The sequence below is a fragment of the Silene latifolia genome, chromosome 3, assembly GCF_048544455.1.
Source record: "Silene latifolia isolate original U9 population chromosome 3, ASM4854445v1, whole genome shotgun sequence".
In the NCBI taxonomy this organism is placed as follows: Eukaryota; Viridiplantae; Streptophyta; class Magnoliopsida; order Caryophyllales; family Caryophyllaceae; genus Silene; species Silene latifolia.
The window spans coordinates 132,618,198-132,633,122 of NC_133528.1; the positions used below are offsets into that span (position 1 = coordinate 132,618,198).

At 36.4% G+C, this 14,925-nt stretch overlaps 1 protein-coding gene across 1 annotated transcript; it reads left to right on the top strand.

Annotated features, from left to right (window-relative positions):
• The first annotated feature begins 2,853 nt into the window (after positions 1–2,853).
• Positions 2,854–10,804, top strand: LOC141648071 (uncharacterized). The gene is made up of 10 exons (XM_074456525.1): positions 2,854–3,178; positions 4,034–4,159; positions 4,909–4,996; positions 5,978–6,063; positions 6,142–6,351; positions 8,112–8,221; positions 9,456–9,614; positions 9,758–9,838; positions 10,215–10,269; positions 10,350–10,804. The coding sequence occupies exons 1-10, from the start codon at positions 3,068–3,070 to the stop codon at positions 10,542–10,544; spliced, it is 1,221 nt and encodes a 406-aa protein (XP_074312626.1). The 5' UTR covers positions 2,854–3,067; the 3' UTR covers positions 10,545–10,804.
• The last annotated feature ends 4,121 nt before the right edge of the window (positions 10,805–14,925 follow it).

The following is a 14,925-nucleotide window of genomic DNA, read 5'->3' on the forward strand; positions in this document are numbered from 1 at the left end:
TTATTATTAAAGTTTACGATATTAAAACCCGATTCCAATACAAACCCGAGTCACCCAAAGTAAACCCGTCACAAACACCCAACAACACCCCTCTCATACACGGTTTATACCGTGTTCAACCACCCCCATAAACACCCTTCATCCCGTCACCACAGGCCACCACGACTACCACCCAACCTAGCTACCTCCTACCCGCACCACGACGTACCCAACCACCCTCTGACCACCAGCCTTACCGCCACCAACTCCTCTCAAACAGCCGCCCTAAACAGCCCCTTCACAACTCGAGACAACCAAATAACACACACCCACACACTTCCTTACACCACCCCACGACCACCAGTGGCCACCACCGTGGTCTCCCTTGACCCACGGTGGTCCCACCACTGGCCACAACCCCTCACGGCAACCCACAACCACCCAGAAATGATACACGACCCTTCTAATGCACAAACACCCAAACGGCCACCTCCCTTAACAGCCACCCTACCAATCACCACGACTCACCACCCCAACATCACCACAAGAACCGCCCCCCGCCGACAAGACCAACCACCCAGGTCCCACAACCGTACGACAACTACACAAGGCACAAGCTCCGTCTTAAAGGCTCACGACATCCCCCCTTTAGACGCCCAATCCGCCACCCACGGTGGTCAACAGTGGTCAAGGTCGGTCTTACTAGAGTCACGACGGTCAAGGTCAACTACTAAGGTCATAGGCACTGTTCACGGTGGTCCATACGGTGAATAAACATTAACTTAATATATTAAGACGATATAAACATAAATTACGACGATCTTTACCTTTTATCGCTAATTGCTCCTTTCGTCTCCTAAATCTCCTTCTTCTTTCTTTGTGAATTATTTTTCAGATATCATGGTATTTATAGTCTAAGTTTAGAGAGTATATGAGACTAATTAGGAAACTATTGCCTTATTCCGATTATTATTATTATGAATTACCATATTATTACTATACTTATTATTAAATCCCGCTTCAAATCCCGACTACTACTCATATTAGGCCTAACATAATCAGCCCATTAATCCATATCACACGGCCTAAGGCTTAACTGGCTATAAGTCCAATTTCCGACTTGCTTACTTAATTTATTATTTAACTAACGTCTTATTTGTAATTTATTATTAGAAATGGCATTAATTAATGATTTAAATTACATAAATTATTCTCATAAATTATTATTAAATTACGCGTATTACAAAGACCAAGCAACTAATTCACCATAGCTCTAGTATAGAGCCGTTTGGCTTTCCTTGGAGTATAAGTGATAAGTCACTATTTATACGTATTTTTACGTTTAAGGTTGTACTTAAACCCCCTAACCACCCGTTACAAACTCAAACCTTACACTCTCTTACCTAGATACCAACCTTACTTTACACACAAATCAACCCCACATAAGGCCACCTTCTGACATGAATTTTACTCAAAGAGAATAAGATTCGTAGGGTTGCAGCGGAAACTTTCAGATTGAACAATTGGACGAACTGTCTGTTTAACGATTTCGGATCTGGCAAATTTTATGTGGTTTTTTTATTTTCAAACAAAACAAAAGAAAACAAGAGATATTTGTTTCGAAATATGTGAATAAATCGAACCAATGAGATATTTGCTTGAGCTAGACCTATAACTCAACCAATGGTGAACTATAATCAAGACCTATTGATTAAAACTCGGGTTAATGCTTGAAACGCGTCAAACAATAACAAATTCGGAAAGAAAACGCGTCGATCCTATGTTTACAAAACTTGCAAACACAATAAAGCAACAACTTCAATTTTCTTCGTCAATATCATAATCTTGCTGAAAATAAGAATACAATAACTTCTATTTATACTAACAAGAAAGACTCCTAGACCGATTAAGGAAACAAGTTTCCATAAACCGATCTCCTAAATCTACTCGTGTAGATTAGGACTCCTATGACAATTTTTATTGTCTTATTAGACACCCCTTATAGATATAGGAAATACTTATCTAAAACGAAATAGGAAAACAATAACTAACATAATTTGGAATTAGGAAACTAGGACACTTTCCTAAACCGAACAAACTTATAATTAGGAAACTAAAACAAAATTAATATTCCTAGGATATGACTTCTTTTAGGAAAGAAGTCTCAACACCTCTTCCTTGGGCGCCAAGAAATCGAGTGAAACAGTTGCTGAGACTGTCTTCTGGAGCTTTCAATTGAACAGTCGCCGGGACTGTTTCTTTCAACTACTTCGTGCTTCATTTTCGTATCACCGTTGACAACCGTATTGACAACCCTGGGAAAGCATGTACTCCCACCTTTCCAACGAGTTCAAGAACAACTCAAACCGATCTCGTTTGCTATCTCAAACATGGGAAAGTCACTCCATTGCAAGTGGTCAAGAAATCCTTTAAATTAACGGAATCCAGCGAAAATGTCGTGTTTGACAAAAAATATTATATTAAAGGTTGTGTTTGACAAACTTTTTTTAAAGGTGGTATTTGGAAAAACGTTCTTTTTAAATGTTGTGTTTGACAAAAAAAAACCCTTCAAAAAACAATATTTTTTTTTCAAATCGAACATACCGTAAAGACGGATCCTTTGAAAAAAATGATTATTACTAACCTAACCTTAAAATAACTGATGGAGGTTAACTCTAGTTTACCATGTGTCGAGATGTAATTAGTTGTGGATACATCTTGTGTATGTGTAACATCTTCCGATAACTTTTTTTTATTTATTTTTATTTTTTACTAACTGATGGAGGTTAACTTCTTTTATTAACTACCTTCTCTAAAACCGTTTTACCCAAAACCAGTTCCGATAAATGGCATTGTGATTAGCCAACCCACTTTGTACTCCTTTAAACTTTCCCGTGTAAATCCAAATCATCCCGGGTGTCCGAAATTTGCCGACTAATTCTCCAACTGTTTTCTCTCAAAAACCCCCAAAAATCTTCAACAATTTCAAACAAATACTTCTATATGATCTAAATCTCGATAATAATCTTGTGTGTAATTGGCAACTTTAATCATCATATTGTAATTAATTAAGTTGATTTAAGAAAAAATGTCATTGACAAATGTGAAAATGTCGGAAGAAGTTTGGTTAACTTGTGTTACACACGCATTGTCTACTGAAACTGAAGAGATTATGGGTCTTCTTCTTGGTGATATTGAGGTCTATTCTTTTATCTTTTCTTTTACCATTCCCTCCCTCGATCATTTATTTACCTTTGATTAAAATACGTCCTTAATCTTATGTTTGTGTTTCTTTCGTTGACTATCGTGTGATGTGATGCACATTTTTTGGGTTATAATCAATTTGTTTTTATGATTTGGTTGATGGGTATTTGATATTTAATGAACTAAGTAGAAATTTGAGTCAAAGTTGTAAGCTTTGTGAAAAAAGAAAGTAATTTATTCATTATAGTGATGTGGTAGCTGTTTCTGGGGAAGAAGGGGAGAACGTCCTTCGTCTCATTCATTTGTTTGCCTTTTTTATTTTTTCTGAGGGGTATTTTAATCAAAGATAAGCAAATGATTGGGACAGAGCCACGGAGGGAGTAATTCATTTGGTCCATTTCTGTTACTTTTAATTGAATTGGATTAGTTTAAGTGTTGTCTCTATACAGGCATTTGGAAGTGTGCATGCATATTTGTAAAAGAAGAGGGTTATTTATACCATCCCGGTCATCTGTTTACTTTTTTTTTATTCTTTGTGAGAGGTATTTTAATCAAAGGTAAACAAATGATTGGGAAGAAGGGAATAGTTCTCGAGGACTGTCTTTTCATATCATTACAATTTGGTGATTGTATTAGGCTTAGGCAGGATTATCTTAAATGGCACTATCAGTGTCATATGGAACTGCTTTGATATGAACTGAAACTTGTAGAGTGGAAAGAGGTGCAATTTGGGAAAGCCTATCAGAGCACACTTCTGATAATGCCGTTTAGCTGAAGGCCTCTTTTCATCATATCATATAAACAAAAACTTTCTATGATTTGATTACTTGATGGTAATAACTTAATGCAGTGCTCGAAGTCTGGTAAATCCACTGCATTGATATGGGGTGCATCACCACAGACTCGATCAGATAGGAGGAAAGATCGAGTGGAGACTAATCCTGAACAATTGGCTGCAGCATCAGCTATGGCAGAAATATCCTTTTATTTGTGTGCATGTGTGTTCTTTCTTCTTAATTAGTTTGTATGAATTGGGGGTATAGAAAGGGGTGTGCAGGGCTGAGGAAACTACATTTTCTGTGTGTTTAAGCACATGTAGGGAAAATTAATTTAGTACTCTTATCACTTGATTGAAGGGTTCAAAGCATCTGAATTCAATTTTTTTTTTCAACTATGGACGGGTATCAAATGGTGATTGATGAAGGAAAATAATTTAGTCCACTCGGAGCCTTAGAGTGTAGAATGTTAAATTGTTAAGTATCGTTGAGAACTTGACATAATGTCTAGATGAGTGTGCATAGCTAAATTTAGCTGCATATGCATTGCTACCTCCTCATTTCGGTCTATATTTATATCGTCATTTTAAAAAGTTGGAGGTATTCTGTATTGGGAGGAAATATTGTTCAAAGTTGACATCAGTTGACTTGTAAAGTCAAACAAGTGCAATATAAATGAGATGAGTGTGAGTCAATATGCAACTTATTGCTGCTATTACATGGGAATGTTGTCGTCAGTGAAATTTTAGATGTTACTCCGTATCAGAGTTTTATACTATGTGCCACTCAAATTTAATTACACAAGCATCTCCGGTAATGGAATTGGTAAAATTGGAGATTGGAGATGAAACCGGATAGATCCTATACATGCAAGTGTGTGGCTGAACTCTGATTATAGTATTATTTTATACAAGATCTAGAATGGTTTGTGTAATTAACTCAACAGCACAGGATGAGCACTACAACTGGAAGAAGAACTAGAGTGATTGGATGGTACCATTCTCATCCGCATATAACTGTTTTGCCATCCCATGTTGGTGAGTCTGAACCACTACTTTATTTCCATCTGAATACAATCTGTGATGGTTGGTATGTTAAATTGGTTGATTTTAAGAGTTTTAATTGAATGTATTGTTTGGGATTTGTAATTGTTACCTAAGTGAGTTTGGACTTGGAAAGGTCTTCCTAACCTTAGAAATTCCTCACTGCGTACTATGCTACCGCCAACTCGCTTTAGTCCAGAACATATTCGTAGAGTGACTCACGGTGTCTGATGGACATTCCTGTTTGATTTCATCACTTCCCAGTTTCTTTCAAAATGACAGGTCACAACATTGTGAATATTATCTTGTGGAGAGGTAGACATATGCTGGTGTCGTCTATCCTACTTGTAGGAACTAGGAAACGTGACGGGATTCAGCATACATTATTTTTGGTGTTGGTGATTGAGAAATCTATCAAGGCCCATAGTAACAGAATTTTAAGAGTTCATATAGTGAGTTACAACCATTTTTGTAGGCACACTTGTTTACTTGCCCACCATGGAGAGCTTTGAGATGGGATTCAGAGGTACTCATGGGGAAATTGTCTGAGATTGTGGTTGTTTATCAGGGTTTTAAATTAAGTTACCAAGGGGCACTAGGCTAGCCAACGTCTGCTACATTAAACCCGAATAAAAGTGCTACTTCACCTCATTACACACACAATGACACAAGTGTATACTCTTTAAGATAAAGGTCTATCATCTAATTTTGTTCGCATTGTTTTTACCTTGCCTTTTTTTTTTTTTTTTTTTTTTTTTTTTTTTTTTTTTTTAACTGAGGGGTGGGCACATACTCCTTCAAAGTGTAGCAAAAAGGCATATATATGGTCATTGGATAACTGCTACCACATCTGACCTGATCTAAGTAGCTCAAGTCTAAACTGAATTAACTAATATGCTATTAAGTAAGGAGTTGCGGTCACTCACACACTTTGTCTTTGTCACCTCTTAAATTTAGAACTATTACCCTGCGCAGATGTTCGTACTCAGGGGATGTATCAGCTTCTTGATTCTGGATTCATTGGACTTATATTTTCATGTTTTAATGAAGATGCATTCAAGGTTTGTGCCAAATTAAAATATGACTCCGCTCACCCTCTTTCTTATTGAAGCATTTATAATCGTTCATCAAACGTTCAGGTTGGAAGAATTCAAGTAATTGCTTTCCAATCCTTGGATGGGAGTCAGAGCTACATGTCAAGACCTTTGTCTCCACCTTCTGCTAAAAGAAGTACTGTTATAGAGCTTGAATCATCTTTGAGTTCTGATGATGTATCTACAAGGTTAGGCTCCGGGAAGGCTGAAATACTTGAATTGGATACGGGTGATTCCCGTAATAATGTGTTCAAGGTTAGTCACTTAATTCCAGTGGTCATAAAAATACAGCTGATAGTCCTGTTATAATAGATGAAGCAGTTAGAGCCTTACATAGTCTTTGTTGATCTTGTTTTTCTATTTTAGTCTATGTTGATCCTGTTTTTCTATTTTATTGAGCTCCTTTGTGGAAAGTTCACTTGTGATTGTGCTCAAATGTAGATGGATGACTGTTAAGATGTGGATATAAGTTGTTTGTCCATAAACTAGCTTAAATAACCATGGTTTGTAAAGTACTAAATTGCTCAGTTGCTTGTAGTCGAGTTTGTTATGCTCTTTGGCCACATGCACCTGTCTAATACCCTAATAAGTAAGATTAAAGTGAAACGTCCTCTTGCTGTATTAGGGGATGTGTGTTAGCCACAAACCACATGAACTGATGAAGAGTTGCTCCAACTTAACTTAACTAGAGATTTCAAATTTGATTCCTTGGGAATGCAAGTGTTAAAACTTTAGAGGAGATCCGTCAGGCGTGAATTTGGGATAAATTGGATGGCGTAAACGAAATAAAGACTTCCCTTAGTTGGAGCCTTCAGAAACATTAAAGCTTAAACAGTTTTATTTAGCACTTTAGCACGACTGCTTGTACGATTTTTTGCTGGTACTTCTCTACCATGTCATTTTGCTAATGTCCCTGCAGTTTTTGAGATCATTTTACCCAATGATTCAGTTATCTTAGTTCAAGTGTTGCAAGCCACAATGAATTTAATTTGGTGCACCTACACAAAGGTAGAAAAATAGTTTCTTGGCAAATGAACAGTGTCTTGGAAATTAATTAGCAAAATTGGTTGACAGGAGCGTTGAGAGTCAATATGGCTAAAGAATACAGGAAGATATTTTGGAAGTGAGTAAGGTGTTGAAATTTTAGGAACAAGTCAACAAACTATTATACATCTGAGGCGTGGCGTTGGCTTGCAAGCCGCCACTATGGTCTCGTTGGCATATATAGTGAATGGAAAGAAGATATTTCTTGGCAAAAGGATATTGCCTAGGAAATGAAACGAAGGAAAGTGAGCTCTTAAAACTAAGGCTCTTCGCCCTTTTTCTAATGAAGTACTCGTAGTCGTAGTAATTTGGTTTTCAGTTAAAGTGTCAATTGCATGGAAAAACTGCAAACGTCAGTTTGAGCATTTATGGAGACTTCGAGGTAATGATGAGATGATGATGAAGAAGATGAAAGTTGGTTAGTGAACATGTGCATAAGAAACTTATTCTGCACTTTAAGAACAGATTTATCTTTACTAATTAAAGACGAAAGTATAAAATTCAGTGGTTCAAGCAACAATGAGGGTCTTTCTGGTGCACCTAGTGGTTATGAGGATTATGTTACCTTGACGTGAGAAATTTGTTCAATTTAACTTGTTTATGGAGTTCATAAGGTTGAGTAACCATGGTTTTAGGAACTTAATTGTGGAATTGGGGCTTGCTCAAGATGTTTGAGCTTTATCACAAATTTGAAAATAGTTTGGTAATGGAACTTGAGAGTGTTTGTCTACATTGGGTTGAGATATTACTAGCACAGAAAGTTGAAGTTGTCTGGAAACAAATAGCGATGTCTTTTCTTTGTCCTCGTTGTTGGCTAAAGAATACTGGTTACTATTTTTAAATGGAGTGGAATTTTATATGTTGGCCGCCACTACTTCCTGCACATTTCATTTGTCTATGCTTTGCGCAATTCATATGGAAGATGCTGAAATTTGGGTGGTCTATTTACTCTGATCAGTGCCATCTTTCAGGGGACTAGTAGGATTGGTGGGAAGTCTGCCGATGCTTTTGTTGACGTAGATCCGATGGATATGTCTGATGGTATGCAAGAAGCAATGCACCGCTCTCATTTGGACATGAGGTATAAATGAGTATGTACTTACCCTTCCTTTATATTTTCATTGTTTTTAATATCCGACAAATCACAAGGATAAACCAAAAACAATCATCACAAATGGTATGAAAAACAATGGGATTTGTGAGGCACCTTGCACCATGGTTTAAGAATCTTGGTCTTTACGTCTCGTACCGCCCGAGATGTGTAGTTGTCGAAGGCTTCTGATATGAGATCTCGTGAGATGTATCGGATAAATGGTAGATTATAAAAAAAAAATCTCAAAACTATTTTCTACTCCTAATAATATTGATCTAAAAGTGAGAGAAGAGAAGTGCCATTGTACCTAATATTACCCTGCCGCTCTCTTGTTTTCTTTCGTAAAAATGAACAAATGAAGCCTCTGCTCTGTGTTTTCCTTTTTCCTCCGCTGTTCTCCCCTTTAAGAGTCGTGGGTTTTATTACCGAAAAGAACTCCAGTACCCAAATCTTGGTGCACAGAGTCTATGAAAATGAAAATCCACAATGCCAGCTGTGACCCATGAATTAAAAATTTCATCTAACCAGCATTAAGGCCGGTTCGCCCAATGTGTCCTACTGCCTGTTGGTCTGGGTGTGAAATATTATCAGGTTGCTTGCTGTTTTCCTGTGCGCCTTTACATTGCTCACCCTTGTTCCGACATTGGGGCACATGTCCCACTTCGGTTGTCGTTCTATCGCCAACTCGACACAGACAATATTACAAATATACGCGGTATTGAAATCCTATAAAAATAATAAGGTTAAAGACATTAACTAAAGCGAAATGACTATTATGTAATTTAAGTTTAAAATAGACTACGAAGTGATAGTTTGGTTACAAAAATGGACTAATTAAGGGCCAAATGGAAGTAACTAATGGACAAAACAATGGGCCATCATCGGTATTGTGACCAATATCGCTATTTGAAACTATGCCTTGCACTTGTAGGTACTTGAATATTGAGATTTGTTAGAAACCTTCTTTCATGGCTACTCCCTCCGTCCCGGTCATTTGTTGTCCTTTGGTTTTGGCACAAAGACCAAGGAAATGGGAGGTGGCCAATTACTAAATGACAAGTGGAATAAATTGAGTGTGAATGATCAAATTACTCATCAAATTCATTCTTAAAATAGAAAGGACAACAAATGACTGAGACACCCCAAAATGGAAAAGGACAACAAATGACCGGGACAGAGGGAGTATTATTTTACTAATTGTCTCGACTGCCTGTGTTGACAGTGGTGCAGAATACGTCCGGAAGGAAATCCCTCTTCAAGTTCTTCCAGCATCATTGCTTCTCAAGCTTGATTCACCTTTGGCCTCATTCACAGACTTGCAACAAGTGATCTATGAAGAGGAAAAGGCTGCATATAACCAAGCAATCTCCAATAACCTTAGGTGGTCAAATGATGAACACTGTTGTATCCTTAATTCGCAACGCTTTTTCCCTTTGCTTGCATATTTATATTGCCTTTTTATTCTGAAGAATCCATTTTATAATAATTGCCGCCTTAATCATTTGTCTGGATTTGGATTTATAGGGATGGGAAGGTACATCCTCTCGCTTTCATTCATCATACGTCAACATATCAGGCTTCAATGTGCAAATTGATGGAGTGCTGGTTAGTAGACTGATTCCCTGGTATCTCAAATAGATGCTCGTCATTAGCTTATTTCTGATTCCCTCTATGTCACTCATCTGTTTGCGCGTTCCTTTTGGTCTTTCTCAGTTTTTTATTTACGTTTCCTTTTTTTTTTTTTTTGCTTTAAGATGAAACTTTTACTCCACCTTCTTGAGTTATACCCATGTAACTATGTAAGTGCTGCCGTGCTGGATCCTCCATCATTACATTTTAACGTACTCGTATGTAACATTACCCCACTGCACGTGCTTGCATCAAACTGATATCAAGTAAACAAGCGGATGAGATAGGGGGAGTAATTTTCTCTCCTTAGTGCTATTCCTTTTTAAGCTCACTGGTTCTTATATTGTGGCAGTCTTACTCCTGCCATAGATGCTCTGGAGGATCATATCCGACAAAATGACCTTCGGGTAATTTCTTCTCTCCTGTGCCGTCAATGGCTGGCATCTAGCATGTCGGATGAACTTACAGTGGAAGTTTGATTTTTCAGTTAGGAATGTTAGCCGAAGAAGCCAAGGTTTTGGAGGCGGAGATTTCTAGAGGAACTGAAGGAACAGTCGGTTCTCCTCACCGGGTTGATGGAGTTCGAGGTAGTCCATCTCGTGCTCATAGTTTCAGTGATTCCATGAATCCTCGAAGTCCTGCTAGTCCAAGTCACAGTAACCGAAGTAGAAAAGGATTTTGACAGATCCTATCTCGACAAGGTGTTTGAGATCCCGATACTCAGTTTTTTGTTTTATTGCCCTGATTGTCTCGGAAGTCAGGACTGAGCTACATGGCCAGGCTTGTGGAATGTGTACATGAGCATATACATCAATGATTCCTTGTTTTGTGGTTCATGTGGTTAGTTGTTATTGTACCTAGTAGGAATTCTAGTGCTATGTCACATACAGAAGATTGTTTTAAAGTTTTTTAGTATCAGTAGTTTTCAAGTGAGAATTTATACTCCCTTTGCCTCAGCGTGTATAAGTTGTGGTTGTTTTTGGCTTCGAGAGACTAGGCAATCGCGGATATGTTTTCCGTCACACCAATTATGCATTATGTATAACAAGAAAATTTAGATCGCTGACAAACTGAAATGTAATAAGAGAATTTAGATCCCTACCCATCAGCTTTCACACAACACTGTACCGAGACTCTCACCCGCCCTTCCGTCCTTCCAGCAGAGGCTCCACCTGTTGCCAACCTACTAACCACCCTTCACCCACCATGAAGGTAATAAATTCAATTGATGGACATATCAATTCATCAATTATGTTTGACAACCCAAAGTCTTTGAATTAAAATCCCTGAAAATAGCGAGCATAAAAAAAGATTCATACTTAAAATCCCTGAAGGACATATGTTGGCGATAATTTACAAAACTATTTACATCATATTTCGCAACATTTTCAAGTGACATGCCGTTAATTTTACAAAGCGAACAGGACATGCATCTGCAATTAATTTTACAAAGCGAACAGGACATGCACCTGCAATTCTGCATTCAGTCATATTACTTACTCCACTTAACATCAAGACGAGGGATGTGGCGTATTTTTGGCCAATCTTCACCATCTGGTTGATGGCATCTTCGTTTAAGGTTTTCACAGTCATGAATGGTAAGAATTTCCAGAGTAGACAAGTGGGTGATTGCTTCTGGCAATGATTTTAGTTTATTGCAGTTCTTGATGTCCAGTATTTGCAGGGATGTGAGGCAGTTGATCCATTCCGGCAGTGCTTCCAAGTTTTCACAGTCGTCTATCGACAAGGATTGAAGGGCGGTCAAGTACTGCAGCTCCTTTGGCAGAATTATCAACTTTGGGAGATAATTGAACCTCAAGTGAGAGAGCAAGTGAAGGGATTTCCATTGCTTCATGGTCGCGCCTTCTTCATTGTTTACCAACTCCAGGTTGTGGCAATGGCTGATGCATAAGCTCTCGAGACAAGTTTCTTCATCTCTGACGGCAACTCTCGTACATAGGTATAATCTAAATTCAGCACTTGCAAATTGTAAAGCTTGGTAATCGAGTTAGGGATAACCGTCAATTTTGAATTACCAGAAAGATTAATATCAGGTAAAATATTGAAGGAAACTCTACACAGGTCCAACGACCTCAACCGTTTTAGGTGTGAACAAATTGTAAGGACATTTGACTCGATCAAATCTAGAGGGTTTCCTCCGGGCAGTGTTAGACAAGTGCGCAATCTCTTCATCTCATTCAATTGAGTAATCGGACTAGTCAAGAGGTCACATCCTACCCAAACATGGAACACACATCTCTCAATTCCTGGCTATGGAGTGCTGCATACAGTTTTTCAGCAACTGTGAGTACAATTCCAGAGTACAATTCCAGTAGCCATTTTTTTTTTCAGTTTTAAGTTTTAACACAAAGTAGATGTTGATATTTTTTAGTATTGATTTTTATAACCAACAATGATGTTTACATATTAACACCACAAATGGGCCACAGGAAGGTGTTGCCACATTGCCATCAAGTTGTCTGCTATGTTCAGACTAAGACTTTTCCAAAACCATCCTTTTTGCACCGTCACCAAGTCTCCCTTTTTCTGTCCAAAAAAAAACCAAGTTTCCCAGACGGCATTATCTGTCTTAAGCAACAGACAGGTTAGGTATATACCACTTGTGTATAAAAATGCATAAGGAAAAACAATATATTTGTCCTACGTTTACAAGTGATATGATATTTGACCTGTGTTAAAGCTTAAGATGAATATTACCGTCTTAAATAAAAATTTGTCATTTGTGATGGAACTACCCGTCATTTGTGATGGAACTAGAGTCTAGACTGCTAGAGTAATGACACTACTTGTTTAATTAAACACAAATTCTCATTTGTGATGGAACTACCCACCATATTAGAAGGAAATGATACGGGTAATAAAAGTAAGTGGTTGATTAAATAATTGAGTAGGCAGTCCTTAAGTACAATTTTATTATATTTTAAGTCATCATCATTGATTTTTGCAGAATCATTTAATGCTCCTCTTTCCTCCACGTCTATACTTTCATTTTCATTTTCCAGACTTTTTTTTCCTTCTCCAAATTTCTTTCTTAAACCATCATCATTTACCATCATTTCTTCTTTTTTAAACTCATCAATATTCATCAACTTTCATCTCCCTTCTATTTTTAAAAGAAAAAAAAAATTAACCATCCAAAAACCTCCTAACAACAATGGTGATTATGTCAAATTTATACTGGGCTTGGTGGTCAATCGTTGCTTGTGTGAGGCCGTAATTTATCCATGAAGAAGCTCTTGTTATTCATTTTAAAAAAGTTAATGATCTATTTTTCATTTTTTAATCTATTATAAATTTTTAATTTCATAAACTCACTTTTCATTGCTATTGTTGAATCTTTGTTGGTGATTGTTAATGATTTTTTTTACATTTTTAGTTTGATATTACCAAATTTAGTTCATTTTTCCATTTTTAATTTCGGTAATTCACTTTTTATGGGTACTGTTGAACTTTTTTTGGTAATTGTTACCAATATTACTTTGATTGTTACAATTTTTGTTTCGTTTTTCTTTCCTATTGTTGTTATTATTTGTTAAACTTTGTATCGATTTTTTTTTATCAAATTCAAAGATTGTTCCCATTTTTAGTTGTTATGAAATTTTGATTAAAGAAAGAAAACAATGTCACCCTATCAAGTTCACTTGTTTATATATTACAATACTTTGTAACAAATTTTAGAGATCTTACAGACCTTGGGAGATGGTAACATATTGATCAATTAAGAAAACATGTAACAGACTGAAATATGTATTAATCTTACAGACCTTGGGAGATGGTAACATAAGATGTTTACATTTTATCCTTGTTTTTATGTGCTAGTGGCCATTACATCCTTTTTTGTGTGTGCTAGGCTGTTATGTGGTGACATATAATTGCAATTTAAGGTCATATTTTAAGATGTGTAATGCAGTTTATATGTATTAGAAATGTTAACACTGTTTGACTAAATGGTAACATATTATATTACATTTCAGTTTCGTTTATTGAGAATGGTTCATTATATTTATAGAGTTGGACACTTTGTCATTATTTATGGATATAGCTTATTTCCATTGCTCATTATTAATGAATATATAACTAAGAATGGTAAAATACAGAATTAATCTGTCAACAAGGTGACCGGTTATGGGAAGTTTTAAAGTATTATAAAATGTAACAAATTATCAACTTTTTGTGACCGTATTTTATTTATGCATATAGGGTAACATATTATACCGATGTGGTGACAATTTTTACTTATGAAGTGTATTTGTGGAGTATATATTGTGACCAATTTCTTTGAAATTGTTACTAAATTGGGATGGTTCCATAGTCTGTTACAAAGGATATATATGTTACTACTTGTGGATATAACCTAGTTTATTTATTAAAATTAGTGAAGATATTACTGAGGATGATAACATATAAAGTGAAACTATCAACATGGTAAATTATGTAGTAAAATTGTGTATTACTATAAAATGTAACCAATTATCAACTGTTTGTGACCACTTCTTCTAGTTATATTATGGTAACATTGTTCTCTTAACGTGGTGACATAATGTATATTTCGATATCTTCTACCCAAATGAGTCCACAATTGAACCTAAACCTTTCATGAGGATCCCAAGTACAACCAATGCTACACACGCATGACAATCAGAAGAGGTTGAAAGATCGTGGGTGATGCTGCCAAAGATGGAGGTGGTCCCAAGAAACAATAATTTGATGTTTTGGGACACGTATTTTGGACATGCTTGATGGTTGTGTTAAAAAAGTTGTTAATTAAGTTGTATGTAAAATTATGACTTGTGTTTCATGTTTTAGGGGACTTAGTTTCAATATGTTATCATTTAAATTAGTAAATTACCTATGACACTGTATATGTTAAGTAATGATATCATTTTTTCAAAAACTGCTACCATATTAAAATTGGTAACATGATGGATAAATATGTAAACAAGTTGTCATTCTTTTGTACTACTTATGATAATGTATTTTACAAATTATGTTCATATCTTTTCTTAATATGTTACCATTAAAAAAAAAGAATTACCTATGAT

Coding starts and splice junctions, on each gene's coding strand:
- LOC141648071 (XM_074456525.1), top strand. CDS start 3,068: ATGTCATTGACAAATGTGAAAATGTCGGAAGAAGTTTGGTTAACTTGT. Junction 4,997..5,977: donor TGTTTTGCCATCCCATGTTG/GTGAGTCTGAAC, acceptor TACCCTGCGCAG/ATGTTCGTACTCAGGGGATG. Junction 10,270..10,349: donor TCCGACAAAATGACCTTCGG/GTAATTTCTTCT, acceptor TTGATTTTTCAG/TTAGGAATGTTAGCCGAAGA.